We start from the raw sequence: 26,813 nt of genomic DNA on the forward strand, positions 1-26,813 counted from the left end.
AACTCTTTTGATTAAAGATATGTGTGAACACACTACATACTCAAAACATGTAGAAATGTACAGTAGTTTAAGCAATAATTTTTATATATAATAAATAAGTTCTCATATAATAAATGTAAATTGGACAGCCTTTATTGACCTGACTCTTCCCCATTGGGCATGTTTTTTTTAACCTCAACACGTTCTCTGATCTTTTTTATAAGAAGTTTTGAGTAAATTGCTTTTAAAGGCCTTTTCTCTTTTTACTTTATTTGTGAAATAAGAACGTTTTTAACTGTGCTCATACTGTAGAATTAAATCAGATGCACACACAGCATTCAGCCAGTGTTTAATCTTCTGGAAAACAAAAGCTTAGTATTTCCTGTAAAGACAAGTGGAAATGAACCATTGAACCATTTAATGTGATGGGGCAAATTAGCATGTATTATCATCACTGTCACTGACATATATATATATATATATATAAAAACATATACGTGAGTACACCCCTCACATTTTGATATCTTTTCATGTGACAACACTGAAGAAATTACACTTTGCTACAATGTAGTGAGTGTACAGCTTGTATAACAGTGTATATTTGCTGTTTCCTCAAAGTAACACATCACACAGCCAGATGAACATTATATAATTTGGCCTCTGATTCCCTGTGTGTGTTGAATAGATGACACAACCTTGGAGGATCATAGACTTCAGCATGTGTCACTCTGTCAAAAGTTGCCGTAAAGAAGATTGATGTTGAAAAGCCTTAATTTCCATTTTCTTAAAGGCCCTTAGTGACGTGCTGAATTAGTTATTGTACTCCCTGTATAATATTTGACCCGGTTCATTGGGAGTTTTATTTATTTATTGGAAGTTGCTCCCATCTGCACAGGAAAATAACTTTTCACCCATCCTGTCTGCTTAGGGAAATAACTTTGACTCCATCACCAGGCTGTAATATTTTACTTGTTATTACCTTCATGTCAAAGTGAGAGGTCTGTATATAGGTTATTGAAGACCCCTTCATATAATGACAGACATGTAAAAAACAGTAACTGCCTTATTTAAAATATAGCATCAGGTGATGGGAAAATACTGTTTATAGGACTCACATGCTTTCATTTCAAGGCATTTAAATCTGCCTATACCCATTTAGTATTAATATAGCAATTTATATGGTACCACTTTTCAACTGACAATGGGAAAATGAAATGTTAATAAAATGAAATATCTGAGATGGAAATCAGAGAAAATGGATTTGGCTGAACTTCTGTCCATTCTCTCTTTTGCGTTCATCATACATAACTATTTAATTCAAGTTTCACACACATATGTATCAAATGTAACTATAATTACATTTACGTATGATACAAAGAATTACGTTGACTCCTTTATGACTGTCTTTAAGCATCCAGCCTCAACAAATCATCAGAAATGGAACTCTTATGGCGCAAAATATGTTGATGTTCTTTTTTTAGTTTCACACAGAGAAATGTTTCATTGTCAAACCTAATTAGGTTTCCCCCATGTAGTTATCCACAGAGGCGTCAAAGGAGCTGGAGCCTCGTTAAATAGGTATAACATTAGAGTTAGTTTAGTTTATTTGCTCATTAAATCAGTAAAAGCCAAAAAGGTAAACAGAAAAGGAACACGGGATGAGTTCTGAGACAAATGGCAAGGGGATGCTGATAAAACAGCCTGATGTCAAAATAGAAAAGATGAACATTGACTACCAGATACAGAACAATTGGGCTGAAGACAACTGACACTGAAATTAAATACAAGAAAGATTGGCAGAAAAACGTCAAAATGCGACATAAAGCGAGTGTGGCGGCATGTGTTCAAGAGGCAAGAGTAGGAATGTACTTACAAAGAAGGGTTGTATTTTGTGTTTATGTGTTTGTCTCCATTAGAATCAGAAATACTCTATTGATCCCCGAGGTAAAATCTTTTGTTGCAGTTATACCCGTTGCACAACAATGCAATAGGAATAGAAATAATAATAGAAAGTAGGAAGATAAAGAAATATATAAATATAAGAGTATAAATATAAAATATGAAGAAAAATATAAAGGTGTGGATATGTACAATATTTTCATTATTAAAGAATTGTCATGGTGAACAGTGATAATAAATAAATAACAGAAGAGAATATTGCACATTAAATATTAAACAGATAATAAGGTCCAGTTCAATGACTAACTAAGACACTTAGAGGGAGGAGTTATAAAGCTTGATGGCCACAGGCAGCAATGACTTCCTGTGGCGCTCTGTGGTGCGTTTTGGGGGGATGAGTCTTGTCTTGATGAGTCCTGTGTTTGAACAGCAAGTCATGGAGTGGGTAGGAGACATTGTCCACGGTGACATGTAGCTTGGACAGCATCCTCCTCTCTTACACCACCGACAGAGAGTCCAGCTCCACCCCCACAACGTCACTGGCCTTGTGGATCAGTTTGTTGAGTCTGTTGGCGTCCTCTCCCCTCAACCTGCTGCCAGGATAGCACTGGCCACAACAGACTTGTAAAACATCCTCAACATCGTCCTGCAGATGTTGAAGGACCTCAGCCTCCTCAGAAAATAGAGACGGCTTTGGCCCTTCCTGTAGAGGGCTTGAGTGTTTTTTGACCCAGTCCAGTTTATTGTCAATGTGCACTCCCGGTATCTGTAATCCTCGACAGTGTCCACACTGACCCTCTGGATGGAAACAGGGCTCACTGGTGTCAGTGTGTGTACAGTTAGTGTTTTTGTGTAGCCTATATGTGTGTCTGGATGAATCCTGTTTGGGTTCAAGGGAAGAGGAATCAAATATTTCTTGTTGATTGTTTCAACTCGTCTAACAACTATTGGTCTTCTCGCTCCAGGCACCAGAATCAGCACGTTCACCCAGGCCGATCTGGCATCGCGCAGCATCCAGTACGCCCACACCAGTGAAGAAGAGAAGCATGCCGACCAATTCTCCTTCACCGTGTCCGACGGGACAAATGAGGTGAATGACGGGGTTGACTCTAATCAATAAAAAGGGCTTTGAAGACCCATTTAGGGGGGCTGGTTCAGTTTTGTCCAACAATGTGGTACCTGGAAGAAAATTGTAATGATACTTGCTGGCTTCTGCTTGTGACCTCCCATAACAGGTAACAGTCACGGAGTGCATGTCTATGTGTGGACGTGATACATGAGCAGTTCAGCCAGCACTGGCCCACAAGTAATTGCATGGGGCCCTGCAAATCCTTTGTTGTTTGTTTTTTTCTTTTTTCTAATGAAACATAAAGCCTAGAACAGGGGGCCCCCTGCTCAATGGATAGACCATGTCAAGCCAATCAAAATCTCTGCTGGTGACAGCTTTGGAGTCTCTGACTGCATCACCCAAAGAGGGGACGTGTCCGCATCTACTATACTGCAAATACAATTAACGCCATATATAAATGAACCATACAGATTATTTGTGCAAGAATGAGCTCATCTTTTGGTGACTATTTTGAATTGTATGACTGCTGTTAAGTGTTGGGTTGTATTGTTTTTCTGCCAACATGCCTGGTGTCAAGAGCTGGATCACCCTCATTAAAGGTCTGAGGACATAATTCTTGATGAACATCTATTGAATGAAGGCAGGTTTACTACAAATATGTGTGATTGTGTATTAATGTGCAAGGATTATGCCCACTTTATAGATTGCCCTAATTGTCCTGCAATATTGTGGTAGTACAATATCAAAGGGTTTTCATGTTGTCCTCACAAAACAAATATTAGTTTTATATAGTTTTATTTATTTATTTCCCCAGAGATTTTTAGAAACCCGAAGAAGTGAAAGTATTCAGTATTTCACAGGAAAAACAGTCGAGAACAGTTTAAAATAGCAACATGATATATCATCTTGTGACCCCTTAGATTTGTCTTATTTGTCTAACTATAATATTCAGTATTCAGAAGTCTGTTACTTAGATTAATTCACTGCTGAATCAGTTTGCCACAGCAGTGCTTGGGTTCATGTTTCCACACAGTGAGTCATCCATATTTTAAAGCTATAATGTGTAAAATTGAGACTATTCTCCACCTGTCAAATTCATACTACATACAAAATAGGGGCATGCATATCACATATCAGGTCATAACTGCTGCTAACTTAGCAGTCCTTGTAGCTGATGGAGTCTGGGCGAGCAAGCTCACTTGCACACATCTCCAAGCTGAAACTACAGGGAGGATACCTGAGTTCTACTTTCTGACTATCGCCTCTTGAGGCACGAGTGGTAGGTAGGGGATCCAGTGAGGTTCCTTGGGAAACACATCTACTAGAGTTCATTAGCACCTACAACCCTTCAAAGATTTGGACATATTTAATATAGTGGATTCTTTGTTTTGAACATCTAGAAACATATATCAAAGAGACCCCCACCATGCACACATGCACACCTACCTGCTAGATGCTAGTTCCAAAAAAATCATCCCAAAAACATTATATTTTTGTAGAAGGGAATGCTCTTTTTCCTCAGGAGTAACTGGTCTCAATAGCTAATTTGTGTTTGGGTGGAAATATTTGAAATGTATTATTTCAAGACTATGTTAAAGAGGGCTGGTTTTCAGGTCTGTAGGACAATTGGTAGGCTGTAACAGAAATCCCTCTTAGCCATGTCTACAGGATGGAAAGAAGTTTAGGATAAGACAACTCTCTTCAAACAGGCAGACGGGCATGAGCGTGGAGCTTGAGCACTTTTTAATAATAACAAACCCGATTTGGCACGCCTGTGTTCTCAGTCCTCATGATAAAGAATTAAAGGCAGGCAGTGTTTGTCCCCCACATAAAAAGCCCTTCAGACTGCTTTGTCATTGGCATTTTAGCCTGAAATATCTTGCACCAAGCCTTTTATTAAAAGGGGCAGTAAAGATTTTCTGACCCATAGCACAGTAATTACCTTTCAATATAACGCATAAAAATGTTTATGAAATATATTTATATATTTACATAAATATAAATATATATACATGTCAAATCTAACAAGCCTTTTGAGTGGTGTGGAAGTTTCTCTCTAACCCTTCCAACTCCCCACACCCCCAGTTCCCCTCATGCATAAATCTGCCTTGCTAATCCAGACTAATGAGGACCACAAGGACTTGAGTAAACATGTGAGAAAGGTCATTTGGCCTTCATGCCTGGCTGACTACAGTGTGTGAAGGATTTTGTGGCCATTGTAGTGGTTACTGTGTGTGAAGTGGTTTAGTGCTTTTACTTTTGTTAACCCCCCTCTCTCAAGATGGAGAGTATGTTTTGCATTAAAACTAAGTTTTATATTGCATTTTATAGTGATACTAAATATTTTACTCACTGTGTGTCATGAGATGGTATTAACTCAATGGTATAGCAGCACACTGTTTCTGTAGTAACTGCAGCTTGTGCTATTTGGGTTATGTTTTAAAGTTTCCATCAGGCGTGTTGTCCCATTTGTAAAATTTCCACCCTAGATGACAGCATAGAAATTGACTGCATATATAGTTTTCTCACTTGACTGAAACTTATACTGTAAGTGGCAAATTTTATTTTATCTGTTCAGCACCATTACCATCATCATTGCTCTGAGTCATTGGAAAAAAATGTCCAAAACATTTTCGCAAGCTAAGAAAAAAACTGCCCTGTATTCTGCTTTGACTAAGTGTCTCTTTAGATACTCCAATGAGCTTCAAGGATAGGTTCACATTTTGTCAAGTTTGCTATTACACGTATATTTAATAGTTATTATTAGTCATTGTTATCGTTCTTCCTGCCCATACTGGATGTGAAGAAACCCCATAAATCAATGTATGTTACTCTGTTTCAGTACAATATTCACATATTACATATCTCTTTACATATGGTGTATTTGAGCATGTCAATATTGTTTTAACACTAAAGTAATATTTCCCAGTGAATAAAATGAGCAGTGTTGCCTTAGAGAGATGGAAAGAGAAATTTAGTGAAAATGACATGAAGCAAAAAATACTTCTAGTGGTGACTATTTGGAGTTACATTTACATTGCTTCAGAATGGATTTATATTTTCCTGTGTATGTCGTGTCCAGGTTGCCCAGACGTTCTACATTACCATCAAGCCAGTGGACGACTCCCTGCCTCTGCTCCAGGTTCCTGGTATGAGGGTCCAGGAAGGAGTGAGGAAGACCATCACCGAATTTGAGCTGAAAGCCACAGATGCAGACACTGAAGTAGGACACTGGCTTCACAAATCCCTGAAATGCTTCGGCAACCTTCATTATTTATTTCTCTTTTTAATCAGTTTAGAAAGGAGCAGGACCTCTAAATAATAGTTGGATATCAGCAGCTAAGCTGGCAAAACTAAGCTTTGTAAGCTGGCCTCTGTTGTTTAGAAAGACGGCTGTTCTCTACAGCTTTATTTTCTCTGGCAACAACATTTCAAAGACTATTTCCTGTTGCTTAAAGGAAAAAACCCTGTTAATCCCATCAATCTGCCATCTTTGGTGCACTCCAGGAGTTATTTTGTGATTATTGCAATTTCCTGTCTTCCTGCATCTACTTTCTCTGAACAACCTTGCCTACATCTACTGCAATTACAGATTTTCTCTTTATTTCACAAGATGTCTTTTAAAAGCCACTAAATGTTATGTGGTATACGTATATGTACTAACTTCTAATTATATGTGCTAACAAAGCAAAATAAGAATTGCCTGTTCTTCTAGAAAAGATTTCCCACAGTATGATTGTTGAAGTTGCAAAATAATAATGATGAAAAATTTTAAAAATAAACCCTCACTGTTTCACTGATTCTTACTAACAAACTGACACCACACATAACATACTCAACACTCATTCAAACTGTCTCCTCTCCTCCATTCCTCTCCCTCCATTTTGTTCTGCTAAAACACAACGTTGTCCAGGCGGAGTCCATTGTCTTCACTGTCGTCCAGGCTCCACGTCACGGCACCATAGAGCGCACGGGCAATGGCCAACATTACCGGCAGACCAGCAGTTTCACCATGGATGACATCTACCAGAACCGCATCAGCTACAACCACGACGGCTCCAACTCGCTCAAAGACCGCTTCACCTTCACTGTGGCTGATGGCACCAACCTGCTGTTCATGGTGGAAGAGGGCAGCAAGGAGGTAAAAACGTGCACCTGTGTGGGCTTGTTTTACCATATTTGTGGGGTCCAAAAACAGGGAGCCCATTACACTTGTAGGGTCCGACAGCTTTGTTGGAACCAAAATGCTAGACCCACAGGGTTAAAGGGGCTGTGTGTAGTTTACAGTGGCCCCTAGCGATGAGGTTTTAAATTGCAACCACTGCATTTCAAGCGTGTGCTCCTGCGCGTGCTTGAACTCATGAGGGAGCACTCAACTTTACAGTAATAGTTTTATTAGCATGACATTGAACCACCTTATCCATAATAACGTAGCTGGCTGCCCCTGCCTTGCATCACTATAGGCTAGTATAAACAAATCGTTACATCATTTTTTGCAGGCTAAAATCGACACAATACTGGTACACAGGATAGTAATATGCTATGAAGCAACACTGCATTGTGGCCAAGCAGAATTTACCCTTGGGGACAATAAAGTTAACCTAAACTAACCTAATGTGGATCACGTTAGCTGGTGAAGTAATGTGGAAAGACATACAACTATAGTATTTTGCAATAGATAACATGTTAGATGTCACCCGACATCGATCTGATTCTCGTTTGGCCTTATGGGATTCAACACTTAAAACTTTTTCCTTTTTTGTCCTCACTGGAAGATTGTGTTGCAGTCGGTGTTATGCTGGGAGCTTGTTGTTTTATGGTGTTAGCGGACTCCATTTTGTTTGCTGTGGTGTTGTTGCTGTGTGTACAGTTCACATTCATCAGGCGAGAGGGGCATGCACATGCAGGATATTCATAGTTTTCACTTGACGTCACATTCCAAAGAAAACGCTCCCTTGGAGGGCAAAAAAGACGTTACTTTCCGCTGCCTGCCAACCAGGACCAAGTGATACACTGTTACTTTGAGTTTGTTACTTTTGCGTTGCCAAAAGGCTGGATGGTTGTTGTGCTTTTGGATCCACTAATCGATGAGGAGACAAGCCTGGGCTGTGGTTTTTAACAGCGGGAAAATGGCAGTGGGTGCTGTTTATGGATCGAAAGTACCAACACTTGCAGTTTGTGTCCATATCTACTGTATCTTTTTCTTGAGTTGAAAGGTGATTCAAATAAAATTTAACAGCTTTTGCGGCGTCTCTACGAGGGAGTCCGGTGTGAGCAGCTATCTTGGTCTGTTGTTTTGCCCTCCAGGTCAACACACATGTCACGTGACTGAAAACTATGAATAGGACGTAAAATAGTGGCAGTTCCAAGCAACAGAGAAAGCAGGCATGTTGTTCATTTTTGTGTGAGGTTACAGTCCGTTTACAAATAGACAATAAAAAAGTGATTAACTGATAAGTGATTTCATTGTAAAACTACATAAAGCCCCTTAAAAGTACTGAGAGAGTTAAGACTTGGTTTTAGGGTTAGTGATTTCAAACTTAGTGATGGTTAAGGTTAGGATCAGGGGAATTCATTATCTCAATGACAGCTCCCCATGAATATAGTGACACAAGGCTATAGTGTGTGTGCACTGACATTTTTACCACAGCTGGAAGGCAAAATTTGCAGTCAGATTTTGTGTTGGCGTGTGTGTGTGTGTGTATGAGGCAGCTTCCTGACATTTTTATTACAGCTAGATGATTGAATTAGCAAAGGCCACGGTTGGGTGCGTCTGTGTGTGTGTGTGTGTGTGTGTGTGTGTATTTGATGGTAGATATTGTTGTGTGTGTGTGTGTGTGTCGGGATGTAGGGGTGGTGGAGTCACTGCTCTGACCTTTTTTAATGACGGAAGGGGTGAATCAGCAGTTTGTGTGACTGCTATTATACTTCTCACTTTGTGAGGTGTTTTTTTGAAAAGTGATGCTATTTGGATAAGTGAGGCATTATTTGAAAATAAGGGCATTTTGAAAGGAGAAGACATTTTTGGAAAATTAGAACAATTTTAGAAAAGTGTCTGGAAAGCAACGCAGAGTAGTACTTACACAGTTTAGTGTAGCAGAAGTTTTGTAATTTCTTACTTCTTACCTGATAATCATCTTGCAATCCCTCAGATTCATCTTGCCCTCCCCAGTGGCTTGTTGTCTGGGCTAGACCAGAAACCACTGGTCTAGAATGCATTAAAAGAGGGTCCTCACAAGTATGATCTTCAGTACGTGTGTGCGTTAATGTCAGCTTCATGGCGGTAGTTATAGGTATGTCAATTTAGCCGTCCCTCTCAGCTGCACTCCGCCACCTGTCACTACAAATGGTCCTTGATTAAGTAAATGACAGCAGGCAGGTATTGATATCCCCAGTCACACACACACACACACACACACACACACTCTTCCCAGGCTTGCGTTTATTATCTTTCAATTGCCTGGGTTCATTTGGCTCAATGGTCACACGTGGTCTGCAGCTCAAAAGACGGTTTGTGGCCTTAACGTTGCTGGTGTTTAAGGTGAACTTGTTCCCACTGGAGCTGCCGTGTTATTAAATAATTTATGAGCTCATATAACACCCTTCGGATGAACACATCCTTCAAATGGCACCTGTCAAACTTGGCCTTAACAGCATCTGTGTGATGACAGGCTGCTCTCTCTGTATTCCCTCTTGCACCTCCAACATAATGCTGTAACTAGTAATATTGGAGTAGTTTGTCTGATTTAGCCTGTCATCACATCTTGAAGGGGGATAAATCAATAAAGTAATAACCGGCAGTGCTTTTTTTTGCCCCTATAACATTCAGCCTGTATCCAGTTCATGAGAACTTTTCCATTTCCTTGTTTTAACGACTCATTCTTATCAAAAGGTTGTCTAAACGTTTGTCTGTGTGAAGTAGTTCAAAGGGGAAACTGTTGCACAATGAAGTCTCTATGTTATCCGGTGTATCCATGACAGTTTCTGCAGCCAGATGTTGCTGCTGATTTATTTTGTTGTAATTTTTGGAGCACCACAAATTACACTGTATTCACCACTGTTGCATTGCAGCAATCTGAGACACAAATATCTTAAAACCTGGGTCAAAAGAAACTATTAGTAATTGAGAATTGAGATGTGAATGTGTGATATTTTCGATGAACAGGTCGAGGTCCAACAAGTTTTAAAGGGAATTAAAACAACTTAAGTAGTTAAATCCTCTTTCTTGAGACTGTCCATTAAATTATTCTCGAAAGTATATCCACCATCTTCAAAAATCTATTTTTTATTAACTTTTTTGGGATTGCAGATAGTGACGGCTGCACCACAGAAGTTCAAGATCGATATTCTGCCAGTTGACGATGGCACTCCGCGTATCGTCAGCAACCTGGGACTGCAGTGGCTGGAGTACATGGAAAACAAGGTACAAGATCATCTCTTCATATATGTCTCCCCAAACATACAATACATACAGTTTTTGCTCAGTTTCATGGTGATGTTTAATAGCTGTAAAGGGAGTAATGATGGACCCAGTGATGCAGATCTTATTTTCTAATTAATTTACCTTTTAAATTGCCACAGTTAAGTTGCATTGCACTGAACCTTTAAATACTTCCTTCCTGCTCATTGGTCTCAATTAGAGGACTGTGTTTCGCTGGACATTTTACAGATAAAAAGGTTTGAATGAGCAGGAGGATGTTGCAGAGTGGTCTGCATGCTTAGAAATTTGTCCTTAAGTAAATGTAAATTTTAAGAATGACTTGATTGTGTATAAACAGCTCTGTTTCTTCTCTGGCTGGCTGTATCACAGTAACTTATTAAACATGTTGTTGTGATCGACATAAGTGCAAAGAGAAGCTCTAGCACTGTGCGCTCACAATGTGTAATTTACTTGCTCCCCCTGCTGGTTTGAACACCTCAACACAATGCGACCACTAGTTTCTATGGCAGTCATTGTAGAAATGTCACCTTGTTCATTTATCCTGAGTCTGTGCCATGTTTGCACTGCAGGTAATTTAGTCTTGGATGTTTTATCATGATGACCCAAGAGAATGTAAAAGGGATATAGTTAATAGATCTGCCATCAAATGCTAATTTAAATTCAAATTTAAATTCAAAACAACTACTAATTTCTTCATTTCCTTCCACTTTGGCAAAAACACTTGGAAAACACTTGCTAACTCATTTGCCGTATAATATATTTGGTTATAGTATATTTGCCACTATAAGGTGGTCATTTACAGTAATTTCTGCTTGTGTCCATCAGGCTACCAACCTGATCACCAAGAAGGAGCTGCTGACTATGGATCCAGACACAGATGATGGACAGTTGGTTTACGAAATCACCACAGAGCCAAAGCACGGCTTCCTGGAGAGTAAGCTGAAACCTGGAAACCCCATCACCACCTTCACACAAGGTACACAAGTTCCATGTCATTTTCTGGCCCTAATGTTTCATTTTTACACCAGGTGCAGCAGGTTGTGTTGTTACATATTTTTAAATCCAAGTTTTTTTTATACAGATTCACTGGTTGCCCCTCTTCTCCTCGTCACTCTAGTATTTTTTCTTCTAAGACAATTTACTTTAAAGGATTTCTCAATGCCTGCAGAAGGAAAAGTGTATTGTATTTCAAAAGAGAAAAGCAAAAATTCAGTGTGATTTATTTTTTTTTTACTTTCTTATCCTTCAATCATTTTGGAACCCCTTCTCCAGGTACATGAGGCTTCACTGCCCTCTCCTGTTCATCCTGAGGTGATTCTTAGTATTATGGGTACCACACCAGGAGGAAGTTTTGAATTGGAACTCCACTACATTTTTCTTCACAGTGAGAAGGAGTGTTGAGAGGTCAAGGAAGCGCTAGGAAAGGAAAAAAACTTGGCCCCACATGCCAACCTGCCCAGACTCACTCTTTCCTTCACTGAAAGTTTTCTTCAAAGGCACATCAGCAGCCGTGGGAGTGTTTTTCTTCGAATTAGCAGTGTTCTCATCACGAGCCTGCTTATCTTCACCTCTGGGCTGCAGCCAGGGATCAGTGCCAGGGTGCTTTTGTGAAATGTTGATCCTCTAGGCTGGAGAGCAACTCGAAACACGTCACTTTGACTTTTGGATTTTAGATTTGAAACATGTAAACATAATTTCCTTAATGACAACAAATATCCTATTACTACAATAAACACTTACCCTGAGAGAGGAAAAATGTGAAAATAGATGGTTAGATTTACTAGTACAAACTGTCAGCATCATTCCAGCTGTCAGCATTTACTCTCACATTCTGCCATATGCGCTCAACAACATATTTCTGTTCTGGATATTAGTGCTTAAATTTTCTTATCCTTTGTGGTCCCATTTGGTTATATTTTCTGTTCATCACTACAAGTGTTTATTCTGAGCTTCCTGAAGGTCATTTGAACATCTCTCTAGCTCAGGGACTCTCATCCATTTAATGGCTTGCAGCCCCCAATTACAAAGTACTTTTGTACCTTTTCTCCAACCTCCTCTTGAAGTTATAAATGAGCAGAAATTGTGAACCAATGATGACTTTCATCTTCATTTTCAAGTTTTTTATATGTCTCTCAAGTGATGAGAAAAGGGCTGGAGGCTGCAAATTATGGAATCATTATTTCACAGAAAACTCATTCTTCACAGTGATTTGTATAATTAAAATTCGATCCCTGTAGGGACATTATGTTTTTGGTTGTCCCCTTACGCACAGTAAGGTACATGCTGGGTAAAGATCAGTGCAAATTGTCTTGTAGGACAATTGTTTAATTCTGGTTCCCTCTGCTAAATGCCTACTGCAATGTTCTGTGACATTCTTTTGACTTTCCATGTTCTTGTGTGTAATGTGTGATGCATATGATAGACTTTCATTCCCTTTGTGACCTCAACATCTGTAAAAGAAGAGAAACAATAACTAAATCAGTGAAATATAATATAAATATAGAATGTTTGTTCATTATTAATCTGTTCCTTTCTAGCTGATGTAAACTTGGGTCTGATCCGCTACGTGCTGCATCAGAAGAACGTTCAGGAAACCATGGACAACTTCAAGTTCCTGGTCAAAGACAGCAAACCAAACGTGGTCAGCGACAACGTCTTCCACATCCAGTGGTCACTCATCAGCTTTGAGCACAAAAGGTCCGTAATATGTGTGAAGCTTTTACCAAAACCAACTGTTCGCCATACATGTACCTTTCCAGCATCCTTAAGTAAGATAACCTGATGGTTCCACAGCTACAATGTGAGTGAGAAGGCCGGCACGGTGGCTGTGACGGTGAAACGAACAGGTAACCTCAACCAGTACGCCATCGTTCTCTGCCGCACCGAGCAGGGCAGCGGCACCTCCACCAGCAGCGTCGGATCTCGTCCGGGCCAGCAGGACTATGTGGAATATGCTGGACAGGTAACTGTGCTTTACCAATGTAATTTATTTTATCGTTTTGTTTTCATTGTTGTTTAGGAAATTTTAAAAACAAAACAACAAAATGTCAAAGCTTCAGCTGCCTCTTCTTCCTTTGGCTCATCATCCATAACTGTTGGTTGAACGAACCTTGACATCCAGTACGCACGTATTGACCAGTACCACAATGTGTCCTGTTAATTCACAGGTACAGTTTGATGAGCGCGAGGACACCAAAGTGTGCACCATAGTGATTAACGATGACAAGGTGTTTGAGGGAACTGAAAGCTTCCACGTGGAGCTGAGCATGCCTGTGTATGCGCTGCTGGGCGGAAACACGCGTGCCATCGTCAACATCAACGACACAGAGGACGAACCAACTCTGCAGTTTGATAAAAAGACCTACCACGTCAACGAGAGCACTGGCTTCATCCACGTACCCATCGAGAGAAAAGGTGAAGAACTGCAGCCCTGTTAACCTTTTTAACTTCTTCCTATTTAATTTCCCCCTTTTTATTTAACCAAAAGGGACTTTGCCTTTTGCAGATTCTACATCTGCTTGCTGCGACACTACATTGAGGCCATATGATGCTTTCACTGAGTGATGTATTCATATTTGAGGCATTTGAAGATAAAAATGCTACACAGTTTGTGCAATTTTCTTTACTGATATACTTGTATGTCAGTCAGAGTTAAATAAGGCATGGAGCACAAAACATACCAACCAAAGTTAAACTAAATCCAAGCAAACATGTCTATAATTTGGCACAGAGGGCAGTGACTAAAACCCCAAACAAAACAAAGATAAGCTATACCATCATGTTTAAGTATGAACTCTGATGATGTCATGGCCAACATTTCCTCTCTTGCCTCATTTCCACTCAGGTGACACCTCCAGCACCGTGTCTGCTCTCTGCTACACCGTGGGCAAGTCAGCTCAGGGCAGCAGCCTCCACGCTCTGGAGTCCGGCTCCGACTACAAGAGCCGCGGCATGACCAATGACAACCGCGTCATCTTTGGCCCCGGCATCAGCATGTCCACCTGTGACGTTAAGCTCATCGACGACAGCGAGTATGAGCTGTCTGAGGAGTTTGAGCTGGTGCTTTCAGACGCCTCGGATAATGCCCGTATGGGGGACGTGACGCTGGCCAAGGTCGTCATCGATGGACCCAACGATGCTTCGATGGTTTCTCTTGGGAACGCCACCTTTACTTTCAGTGAAGATGCTGGTATAAGCTGTTTTCTAACATCCACCTGTACACCAAGTAGTTCTTTTTTCCTTCTGCATTTTCCTAGAAGTTTGCAGTGTTTCTCTATCGCCAAGAGAAATTCTTATTAAATTATGGCACACTCTCTTTTCAGATGTCACAGCTTAGCTTTACTATTTAAGAGACATGTGTAAATTTAATGATGTCCATGGGGAAATTAGGAAGGTGCCAAAAAGAGAAATTTCATAACAGCTATATCCAAGGATGTAGCATTAGTTTCTTGCCAGTAGTGCAATGTCTGTGGACCCCCTACCCTTTCCAAAGTTATTTACAAAACACTATACATGAAACAGAATGTAAGCATACTACCTGAACATTTACGTAGACTATTATATTGTTTTTACAGTTAGTCGTTACATGGCAGTCTGTCACATTTTAGCCTTTTAATTTCTTTTGGAACAGAGAACACATTTTAAAGTGGGAAACACAGGATTGATAGATGCCTTTTGTAATAATTTTATTGTCTTAAAAGCAAATGTCATACATTACTCGGTAGAAAGATTTATGTTAACAGAGTCCTGCTATAAATACACCTCCCACTCCATCTCTCTGTCAAGCCTCTTCTGCTCTCAATCAATCACTGAGTCTCTCTCTTTTCTTTTGGTGGTACTCTGCTATAGCTTTAATCTTGGATAAAGGAATCAACCATGCAGCATTGAACAGTCTTCATAATTACGCTCAGCAAAATTAGCTGCAAAATTCAGTTTCTCTGTTAATGTATTCTGCTACTATTAGTTCATGACTTAAATTACTTTAGAATTGCAGACCAAAGCAGACTTTGGTTACCTAACACTGTGGCTGTCATTTCTGTATCATTTCTATGCCCTAATAAAATGCCCCAATAAAATTCTGCTACTTTACATATTTTTTAAACCTGCATTTCATTCAGGCACAATTGAAATACCAGTGCTGCGCCATGGCAGTGACCTGTCCTCTGTGACTTCTGTATGGTGTGCCACCCGACCTTCAGATCCCCCCTCAGCCAGCCCGGGGGTCGACTACATCCCCAGCTCCAAGAAGGTGGAGTTCAAACCTGGAAAAACTGAGGAGGTAAGGACAGAGACATCTCACCTACAACAAAAACATATTAAACTAAAGACAAGGTATCCTACTTCTGTTCCCTTAAGACAACAGACCTGGTCTAGGACACCTTTAAAATCCTTGTAAACGCTCTTGCTTCCTTTTTACAGACCTGCAGTTTGACCATAATGGACGACATCCAGAACCCGTCCATCGAAGGATCTGAGTCTTTTGTGGTATTCCTCAGTTCCCCGCAAGGTGCTGTCCTCCAAGAGCCCTATGAAGCCAACGTTGTCATCACTGACACCTTCCAGGACAGTATGTACACACAATAATGACTTAACATTCACTTAAAATCAAATATGCATTAAAAAAATTTATTTCAGGCTTCTGACATCACATATGCCTTATGAATGATTGATATCTCAATTACATTTACCAGTACTAAGAATTTAGAGTCAGCTTTCTCACAGCCATCATCTCTCCTCTCAGTTCCCAGCATGCAGTTTGAGAAGAGCGCCTACATTGTGAAGGAGAAAGACAGTGTCCTGCACATCCCCATCATCCGTACAGGTGACCTGTCCTTCAAGTCATCAGTGCGGTGTTTCACTCGGACCATGTCGGCCATGGTGATGGACGACTTTGAGGAGAGGAAGAATGCTGATGAGTCACGCATCACTTTCCTCAAAGGAGAGAAGGTAGAATTTTGTCCAAAATATCTAGATCAAGTCTGTTAGTATCTTTTTTTTTTTTGTCAGTTACCTGCCCATTCACATGTTTTGTTTTATTGCCCAGGTAAAAAACTGCACCGTTCACATCAATGATGACTCTGTTTTTGAGCCCGAAGAGGAGTTCCAGGTGCATCTTGGGACACCGCTTGGTGACCACTGGAGTGGCGCCATGGTGGGCGCTAGTGACATTGTCACTATCACTATCACCAACGATGAAGATGGTAAGCAGGCGCCTCATATGTGATTTACAGCAGATTTGTTTGCTGTTTGCTGGTGTATAGACGTAGTCTCTGAAATAATGTGGCTCCTGAGTTTTGTTCATGAAAGAAAATGTTTGGTAGGATTTGATTTGTCTAAATTTCATGAAAGTAATAGATCATGAGAACAGCCTCAACTAAACTCAGATATTAGTTTTATTTAAATATCAGATATGTTGTTGTTGTACTATAAGTAGAGATGCCAAAAGGTTTTCTGTAATATAACTATTCAGCATTGCTTTTTGAGAAGTGAGAAAAAACATTTTCTGTGATCAGTTCTGTAAGTGTGATCTAAATAGTTTGGGCAGTTGTTTCTAGTCAAAAGAAAGACATGACAGCAATGTTACACGACTCACTAACAAACAATATGTACCTTGTGTTTAGAGTGCATGAAGAGATTGAAACTAAGAAAAACTTGAATGCTTTTAGTCCTGTTTAGAAAATGGGTTAGTGGTGCACTTCAGCCTCAAAATTTAGGAATTTAGAAAGATTATCCTGGCAGAACCTTAAATTTACCTGTTCTTTGGTCATAAACACAAGAAAGAAAACAATTTAGATCAGACTTTGCACACAAATAAATTTTTCTCTATTGTTTTTACGTTTTTTGTTTGGTAACAAACTTCACCATGTTAACCCTTCATCTTTGCATGTCTCTTAGGGGTTCCTGTATATCTTGTATTCTGTAGATACACAAGCTAAAACTAATTCAGCCAACAGCCAACCTCACTAAACGTCTATCCTTATTGATAAAAGGGGGTGGATACATTTTAGAAACAGCCCTCAGTGTAAAATAATAAAGTTCAACAGTACCACAAACTAAAGCCTACGAAAATGACCACACAGTGGAATCAACACCTCTCTAAAACAGTTAATTTCAACACTTCATGAAGGGAGTATTTTTTTCAGGACTGTTGTATGTGACTTCATTAGTTTTTTTCTAGATGTACCAAAAAAAATGGCTACTGAGGTGTACTGTATCTCTTAATGTGCAAAGCACTACATAAAGTCAGTGACACATAAGTAACAGGGCAGCTCTGTGACCTTTCGTCCTCTTCTGTTTCTCCAGCTCCAACCATTGAGTTTGAGCAGGCGTCCTACCAGGTGAGAGAGCCACCTGGTCCAGATGGCATTGAGGTGCTTGACATAAAGGTGATCCGTCGGGGGGATCTGGACCGGACCTCCAAGATCCGCTGCAGCACCCGGGACGGATCGGCCCAGTCTGGAGTGGACTACAATCCCAAGAGCCGAGTGCTTAAATTCACCCCTGGTCAGTGCTTAGAATTACAAGTTATGTACAACTGTGTTTGTAAATCTAGAGACTAAATATGGCTTAAAATTCTGCCTTTGCTTCACTTTGTAGGGATGGACCATTTCCTGTTCAAGGTGGAGATTCTGTCCAATGAGGACAGGGAGTGGCACGAGTCCTTCTCATTGGTCCTCGGACCTGACGACCCTGTGGAGGCGGTACTCGGGGAGATCACTATGGCCACAGTGACCATTCTGGACCAGGAGGCTTCAGGCAGCCTCATCCTCCCTGCCACGCCTATTGTACGAAATGTTAAATGTAACATGTCTGCTTTGATAATGACACACGCACAGAACAACATAAAGATGAACAGCAGGACAAACTGCTACACAACACGTATTTGGCAGCTTTTTGAAGGACTGCTTGTGACTTCAACAGAGAACGTAAGCTTTTGTCTGTTCCAGCAGTGCTCAGAGTGTAACATGTTTTTAGCGCTTCAAGTGCCTGGAGCTAGAAACCAGAAACGCCTCCACTCCAAACAAAAGCACTCCTCTCCTCTAATACATATTCAGTAACTCCAAAACAGCAGCAGGAAACATGGGCAGCATTTTCCTTCAGGCGTTTGTTTACAGGCTGTTACATTTCTTTTGCATTTAACCAGAACCACTTACATTGAGGACATCAATTCAGCTATGTTCAAATGCCATTTAAATAAAATGTGGTGTGTGATTTGACCCCAAATGCCTTTCAGTTCCTCAACAGGAATCTCATCTGTGTTTGTGCTCTACTCAAATCATCTGGACGGTGTTCAAATAGAAACAATGACAGAAAGATGAAAAGAAAGTAGAATTTCAAGCAAATAAAATGTCATCATTACCCATCCTCCTTCCTCCTCAGGTGGTGTCTCTCGCCGACTATGATCATGTCCAGGAGGTGACAAAGGAAGGCAGTAAGAAGACGCCCTCTCCAGGTTACCCTCTGGTGTGTGTCACCCCCTGTGACCCTCACTACCCCAAGTACTCTGTGATGAAGGAGCGCTGTGAGGAGGCAGGCATCAACCAGACCCAAGTTCACTTCTCCTGGGAAGTGGCGGCACCCACCGACACCAGCGGCGCTCGGTCCCCCTTTGAGACAGTCACAGACACCACGCCGTATACCAGCGTCAACCACATGGTGAGTTGGGATCTCTGAAAAGGAATAGATGGAGCCAAGATGATCACTGCCAAAACATCAATAACAAATGATGTTGGCTTTGGTCTCACTCACCCTGCCTGCACTGCTGTCTCTCTCAGGTCCTGGACAGTATTTATTTCAGCCGTCGCTTCCACGTTCGCTGCGTTGCTCAGGCCAGGGATAAGGCTGGTCACCTTGGAACGCCGCTGAGAAGCAACATCGCCACCATCGGCACAGAGGGCTCCATCTGCCACACGCCGGTTACCACGGGAACCGCCAGAGGCTTCCAGGCTCAGTCCTTCATCGCCACACTCAAATACCTGGACGTCAAGCACAAGGAACACCCCAACCGGTGAGAAAGGACAGATGGATGGTGGCTTTTTAAATTGCATAAACCAAAACTGTTTTTGTTAATTTTCTTTCCTGCCCTGTGTGTCCTTGTTTAGTATCCATATTTCAGTGCAGATCCCCCATCAGGACGGCATGCTCCCCCTGGTGTCCACCATGCCGCTGTACAACCTGCATTTCCTCCTGTCAGAGTCCATCTATAGGCAGCAACACGTCTGCTCCAACCTTGTTACCCTCAAAGACCTACAGGGTCTTTCCGGTCAGTCACACACACTCCCATAAACACACATAAAACAGGGGAGGAAACATGAAACAGGATAAAACTCATGGTGAACTCTGTATTAGGGAGAGTTATCATCTGGTATTTCGACACCAAGCTGAAATACTTCTTATGTAGTTATCTGTTATGTAATATAACTTGTAAAATGGATTAGAATGGTGGTTAAACATTAACCAGATCTTTGTTTAAATCAGAAAATATTGTTTTCTGTGGACTTCTAAGATCTTTTTCTGCTAATACAAACTTTGACAACATTCCTCCACAGAGACAGGTTTCCTGGACGATGTGTCCTACGACAGCATCTCTCTGGGGCCGGGTTATGACCGCCCCTATCAGTTCAACCCAAACGTCCGCGAGGCCAAGAGCATCCAGCTCTACAAGCACCTCAACCTCAAGAGCTGCATCTGGACCTTTGATGCTTACTACGACATGACCGAGCTCATCGACGTCTGCGGGGGCTCAGTCACCGCTGATTTCCAGGTACATCAGACCGTCAAGAGCACGTTCTTTCTGTGACCACCGAAAATCTATCAATTAGAACTACTTAACTACGTAGCAGATGCCTCGACTGAGTAGCTTTCCAACCTGATCTGGATCATCACCAAAATGTAATCAATTATTTATAAAACTCCCCTCAAGGTCCACTATTAAGTTGTTCTGGGGCTTTTGACCCCAATGTCACACTGTCTTCATCATTACATGTTTGGTCACTTGTCATGGAATTGTTCACACTTTACATTATTCTGAGCACTTTGAAAGTCCATTCTTGGCCATGAAAACAACATGCACCATACCATCCGAGTCTCCAGAACGAGCAAGTGAATAGAGATTTTGTCAAATGATGTTTCCAAGGTGAACTATAAAGCTCAATCAGTTGTTAGTCTCACAGAAGTATACCAGCTTTCTAGAAACAAATTAAAAGTCATAAGATCCTTGGCGGAGACAATAGGAGAAATATGGAGAAAATGTTGCATGACATATACACCACAAGAACTCAAGTACTCAATCACAGCAGGTGCTCAAATCCTTATATGACCTTCTGAGGGTTCCCAGCCCCCAGGTGCAGAACCAATATAAACAAAGCTGCTGTTCTTCCAGGTTCGGGACTCTGCCCAGTCCTTCCTGACGGTGCAGGTACCTCTCTATGTGTCGTACATCTACGTGACGGCACCGAGAGGCTGGGCCTCTCTGGAGCATCACACCGAGATGGAGTTCTCTTTCTTCTACGACACCGTACTCTGGAGGACAGGTCAGGAAACTGACTTTATCGCTTTATGAGCAAATCATAAAATGAAGTCACTGCAAGGCATCCATTATGCATTTCTTCTGGATCCACTACATACACTTTTAAAGTTTAACCTACTCTGTGTATCGCAAAACAAAGAGTCTCTTCCAAATGATTATGAGAACATTTATTGCAGCTTTTGAAAGCAAATCATTTTTATCTTTCCAGGCATTTATTGTGAAAACGGAGCAGAAGAGGTTCAGGATGAAAATCCACAACTTTATACAGTTTACATGCTTTTTTAAAACTTTCTTTTAAGATTAATTTAGGGATGGATTTGGTCCCTGTTTGCAAACATCTGACACATTATGTGAAATGATCAGAATCCATATATGCTGTTTTATTTAACAAAACTAAACCAGTGTTTTAATCTCGACCTCGATCTGACCTTTGACACCCTTGGCTGGTGCTTCCTGTCTGCAGGTATCCAGACTGACAGCGTCCTCTCAGCCAGACTGCAGATCATCAGGATCTACATCAGAGAAGACGGACGACTGGTGATTGAGTTCAAAACTCATGCAAAATTCAGAGGTCAGTTCAGTACATCCACCACAACATTTCATATGTTTTGGGTCAGACAGAAGTCCATACCTCCTTGTTTTTTCTTTAGAAGGTGTCTGCTGTCGTATTAATACAACAAATGTACTTAGAAGACTGATGGACAAAGAGAACAGAGGGTTATTTTGGTGTCATATTTCCAAATTTCCTTCCTCCAGGTCAGTTTGTCCTTGAACACCACACTCTGCCGGGCCACAAGTCCCACCTGATGGCGCCCGACCACCTCGGAGGCATCGAGTTTGACATACAGCTGCTGTGGAGCGCTCAAACCTTTGACTCACCATACCAGCTGTGGAGAGCCACCAGCTCCTACAGCAGGTCAGTCGGTTCATCCACAGCCGTAATCAGAAGGGGTGAAGGAAGGCTACCATTCGTTTTTCAATCACACTGACATTTCTCAGTTCAGCTGGATGGGAAATATGATAGTGGTTCAGTTAGTAGTTTTTAGTAAATGTTGATCATTTGCTCAACAGTGACATTTAAAGTAAAGAACAAACGTAACCAAATTTGATTTAAGATTTAGGAAAACATAAACATCAGGATATTGGGAACTTTCAGACCTTTTTAGGGTAGGATTTCTCCAGGGAGCCTCAGACAGTTCCTTGTGGAACAACTAGAATGTCACTTTATGTGGAAAACCTTAAGTCAATGTTTGACTTCTGATTTCTTTAATCATGCTCCTTTGGATTCAGAAGATCAACCCTTTGATCCTTCATTGTAACTCACTGTGCATTGGTAATAACCTTTCTGTGTTGTCTTAATGTGTATCCTTCAACAGGAAGGACTATTCTGGGGAGTACACAGTCTTCTTGATCCCCTGCACTGTCCAGCCCACTCAGCCCTGGATCGACCCCGGTGACAAACCTCTGTCCTGCACGGCTCACGCTCCAGAGAAGTAAGTCCCTGCTTGAGTCCAAACTCTTGTGGTTTGATGACGACATATTTTAGGGAGCCAGGTCACATGAAACCTGTACTGTCTTGCTGTTCTCCGTCAGGTTTCTGGTGCCGATCGCCTTCCAGCAGACCAACCGGCCTGTTCCTGTGGTTTACTCCCTCAACACGGAGTTCCAGTTGTGTAACAATGAGAAGGTGTTCATGATGGACCCGGCTACCGCTGATGTGTCTATGGCTGAGATGGACTACAAGGGAGCATTCTCCATGGGTATGACAGGAGAGAAACAGAACTAACCTTCTTGAAACAGCCTTTTAGAAATATTTTCTGAAGAGCAATGAGCTGCTTTTTGATTTAAAATGGTCATATATGTTCATTTTCAGGTTCAAAATCCTATTTAGAGGTCGTACCAGAACAGGTTTACATGGTTTCATTTTCAAAAAACTCCATATCTTTGTCATACTGCACATTGCTGCAGCTCCTCTTTTCACCCTGTGTGTCGAACGCTTCGTTTTAGCTATGGAATGGTGCATCTTACTTGTATAAAATCTTGGGAGTTGCACATGCGCAGTTCATAGATACGGACTTCTAGCTAATCAGAAGCAAAGTAGGGCAAGTCATGAGAAGCCTCTTCGGCGTAGATTAAGCTGTATATGTTCCCCTTACCATCTTAGCAACATGGACTGGAGCAAGAGTTTCAGAGTGGTGATTTATTAATCTGTAACAAATGTATCTTTCATCTATAAAGTTTTAACTGAGCTCTGTCTCTTCATCACAGTGACAACTTTATGTCCATTGACTGCCTGGAGGGTAGCTAGTGTTTGGAAGGGAGAGGAGAGGCAGTAGGCGGTTGTCTTGTCACTGTCTGCTGCAGCTCAGTGTCGGATTAGCCGCAATGGCGAGCATTATGATGCGTGTTTCTCTGTGTCGTCACAGGGATCAAAGGAAAACGGCTGTGCTACAAACGAGCTGTTTTCAAGCAGTTCAGAACAGAGTTTTCTGTGGGAGATGGAACTCTCTTTGGGGTGGACTTTGGGCTTTTTCACTTTGCAAACCTATTACATGCACAAAAACGCATAATATGACCTCTTTAAATAATTTTAGGAGATTCTCTACTGACCTTTCTCTGAATTTTAACAACACACTGTCCTGCTTTGTTTCTTACATCCATATCCTGGTTATGAATCATATTCTTTCAGCCATATACAAACAAATCCTGTTCATCATAAAACCTGCAAAAGACCGGTGTAGGATCTGAATTTATTTCATGTTATCAGTTACTAAGAAGTTCTTACCAAGATAATGTTGTAATCTTGACTTCTTCTAAGTCACAGATCAAGAATTCTTGAGGTTTATGCAGAAGAAACTGAAACATTTTTATGCACTTCTACAAATAAAATAAAAACCTGTCCTGATCTGTCTGCTGCCCCCTGCAGGTCAAACTCTGTATGGCAGAGTATTGTGGAACCCTGAGCAGAACCTGAACGCAGCCTACAAACTGCAGCTGGAGAAGGTTTACCTCTGCACTGGCAGGGACGGATATGTTCCCTTCTTTGACCCCACAGGAACGCTGTACAACGAGGGGCCACAGTACGGCTGCATCCAGCCCAACAAGCACCTGAAGCATCGCTTCCTACTGCTGGTACAAATATATATTTTCTTTACTCTGGTCTGGGGTACATATTTAAAGACCGTTATTCAAAATACTGCCACCCTCAGGTCAAATATCATTACCATAATCAGTATTATTTTATTTTTAATGTTACCTTTGTTTTACCTGGAAGTCTCATTGAGATCAAAAATCTCTTTTACAAGAGAGACCTGGCCAAGGTAGCAGCCATACATAAACACATATTAAAATGCTACAAAAAAATACATAATGTCTCCTTCACCACATTCTTTATGACGCTCTTAAATTTATCAATTGATATACACGTTTCTAATTTAAGATCTTTTTGCAAATTATACCATGCCCAGGGAGCATAGTATGAAAATGCAGTTTTCCCCAGATCTGTCAAAACCATGGTTACATTAAAAAGCAACCACTTGGAGAAGCGTATCTGTTAACTAGTAGGACTGAGACAGAGAAGGGTATAGAGGTAAGCTGGAAGTTTACCTAGCATGCCTTTATGTATAATAATATGCCAGTGCTGTTGTGTCTGCGGGTGGTCAGTGATGTCCAACCCACCAGATCATAAAGAATGCAATGGTGAATGAGGGACTTTACATTTGTAAAAGATGGAGGAGGCTCAGTGCATATAATATGTCACCATAGTCAATCACAGACAGAAAAGTAGCTTCCACAAGTGTTTTTTTGGCATTGAAATTAAAGCTAGATTTATTTCTAAAATAAAAGCCAATCTTCTTAGCTTCCTAACTAGATTAGGAATATGTATTTAAATAAAAGTTTGTTGTTTATCCATATACCTAAGTACTTGTATGTGGGCACCCTTTCAATGGATTTACCATCAGACGTAAAAATGCAAAGATCAGCAAGCAACTGTAGGAGAGCTTTTGAGAAGACCATTCGTTTTCTGAGGATTTAAAACCAGTTTTAAAATGAGCAGAGCAGTTTGTAATGACTGAAATGCAATCTGAAGCTCTTGCACAGCCTGTGCTATGGAAGGAGCATGTGTATAAATGACAGTGTCATCAGCATAGAAGTGTATTTTTGCTTGAATGTCCTTACCTAAGTCATTTATAAAAATAGAGAACAGAATAGGTCCCAAAATAGACCCCTGTTTTCTGTCTAAGGCACCATAAGATCGTTTATTACCACCATAGCAGCAGTAATAAAAAAGGATCCAGATTGTTGGGACCTGCAGGTTTTTTGTGGTCAATGTCTTTCAGAGCTTTACAAATTTGAGCAACAGAAATAGTTTTAAAATCAAACAAATCCAGTTTTCTATCATTTGCAGCTCGGCAGAATATGGGACAGGTGCATTTACATTTGCTGTCAACTGCAGACCCAGCACAGATAAAGTGTTTGTTTAACTGACTGAACATTGCAGCTTTATCCTTTATTTCATCTGAGCCAACCAGAATATGTTCAGGGAGGCTTGAAGCAATATGTGTACCTGACATGGTTTTAATTACTTTCCAGAATATTGCGGGGTTATTTGGATTCTCTGTAACTGTCTTCAGATAAAACTCTGATTTGGAATTTCTTATCATCAAGGTGCACTTGTTCCTTAGGGTTCTAAACGTAGTCCAATCAGCAGAGGTGAGCCACATAAGGGTAATCAGAGAAAACATACCTCAAAGCCCGTTGGGGACAGTTGCACAACGTTTCAAGGAAACATGTCGTTCAACCTGCAAACCGCAGACAACGGTGCCAAATGTTTTCAGACTGAACACGCTTCTGCTGTTGTTTCACAATAAAATACTTTCTTTGCTAGAAGCCTTTTAATGTGAAATGGATACAGTAGATGTTGAGTCATTAAGAGTACTAGTGCAGTGCCTGTTCACAGGGGCTGAAGTGACACCTCCCTATGCTTTTAAACTGTGCAGTGCTTGTTCAAAATGTGTCGTTTCACCTACAGCATTAATGACAGTTCAAAGCCTGTGGGTTATTTAAATTACTGACGTTGTTGTCGTTGACAAACCATCGTAATCTGCAGCAGAAATTCTCCACTCGGTCAGAAGCTGTGGAATTATACCTTTCATCTACACTATTTTTAGACAGCGTTGAAGACAATTCTTTCTTGAATGTCACCATATAGAGCCATTGGTTGAGTTCATTATTTACATTTTTTGTAACTTCCAACAGGTAGATAAGGAACAAACCTGACTTTTTCAAAAGAAAACTTTGTGCCATAGGAACATACATTGACTTTAAAGTGCTCTGATTATTTTCTCTCTTCATGTTTCCTCTGCAGGATCGTAAACAGCCAGACGTTTGTGACAAATTTTTCCATGATGTTCCCTTCGAGGCTCACTTAGCGTCAGATATCCCAGAGCTGCAGTCCATGACAGCCATGCCGGGCGTCGACGGCTTTACAATGAAGGTTGATGCTCTCTACAAGGTGTGTGGAAACACCTGCGCTACATCATGTGTTGTGTTGAACTTCTTCCCCCATTGAGTGATTTGATGGACGTTTACTTCCTGAATTCAGGTTCCCATAGATATATTTTAGGGATTATTATTTTCATGGGGAACAAGACTAGTAGCTTTTATGTTTTAATTGTGTAAAGTCAACTTTACATGAGCATACAGACCTGGATATTGTGGACTTATTTTTGAGAAATGTTGATGTTTATCTGTTTAGCCAACTTCCCACAAGCTTAAATGAGCTTCCACCAATCAGAGACTGTTACCATGAACATGTTACCTAATTTAAAGTGGAATAGTGGCAGTTGCATTGTGGGTAATGTAGGCAACAACTTTTCTCCAATTGTCTGCATTGA

The 26,813-nt window shown here is 40.9% G+C and overlaps 1 protein-coding gene across 1 annotated transcript; it reads left to right on the plus strand.

The window, feature by feature from the left end:
- Window positions 1-2,773: 2,773 nt before the first annotated feature.
- LOC119884098 (extracellular matrix protein FRAS1-like) lies at window positions 2,774-26,431 on the plus strand (the record flags this gene model as incomplete). Its single annotated transcript, XM_038694569.1, has 26 exons — window positions 2,774-2,968; window positions 6,030-6,170; window positions 6,861-7,088; window positions 10,257-10,370; window positions 11,214-11,364; window positions 12,926-13,085; window positions 13,182-13,350; window positions 13,556-13,802; window positions 14,233-14,577; window positions 15,506-15,666; window positions 15,807-15,954; window positions 16,129-16,334; window positions 16,432-16,588; window positions 17,691-17,891; window positions 17,985-18,172; window positions 18,768-19,043; window positions 19,163-19,395; window positions 19,490-19,650; window positions 19,937-20,151; window positions 20,770-20,920; window positions 21,380-21,487; window positions 21,673-21,832; window positions 22,293-22,409; window positions 22,510-22,676; window positions 23,843-24,048; window positions 26,285-26,431. Coding segments are annotated over 26 exons (4,752 nt in total), but the record flags the coding sequence as incomplete, so codon positions are not given.
- Window positions 26,432-26,813: the final 382 nt, after the last annotated feature.

This window comes from Micropterus salmoides, unplaced genomic scaffold (genome assembly GCF_014851395.1).
Source record: "Micropterus salmoides isolate LMB-PRFRI ecotype aquatic unplaced genomic scaffold, ASM1485139v1 Ms_hic_scaffold_3177, whole genome shotgun sequence".
In the NCBI taxonomy this organism is placed as follows: Eukaryota; Metazoa; Chordata; class Actinopteri; order Centrarchiformes; family Centrarchidae; genus Micropterus; species Micropterus salmoides.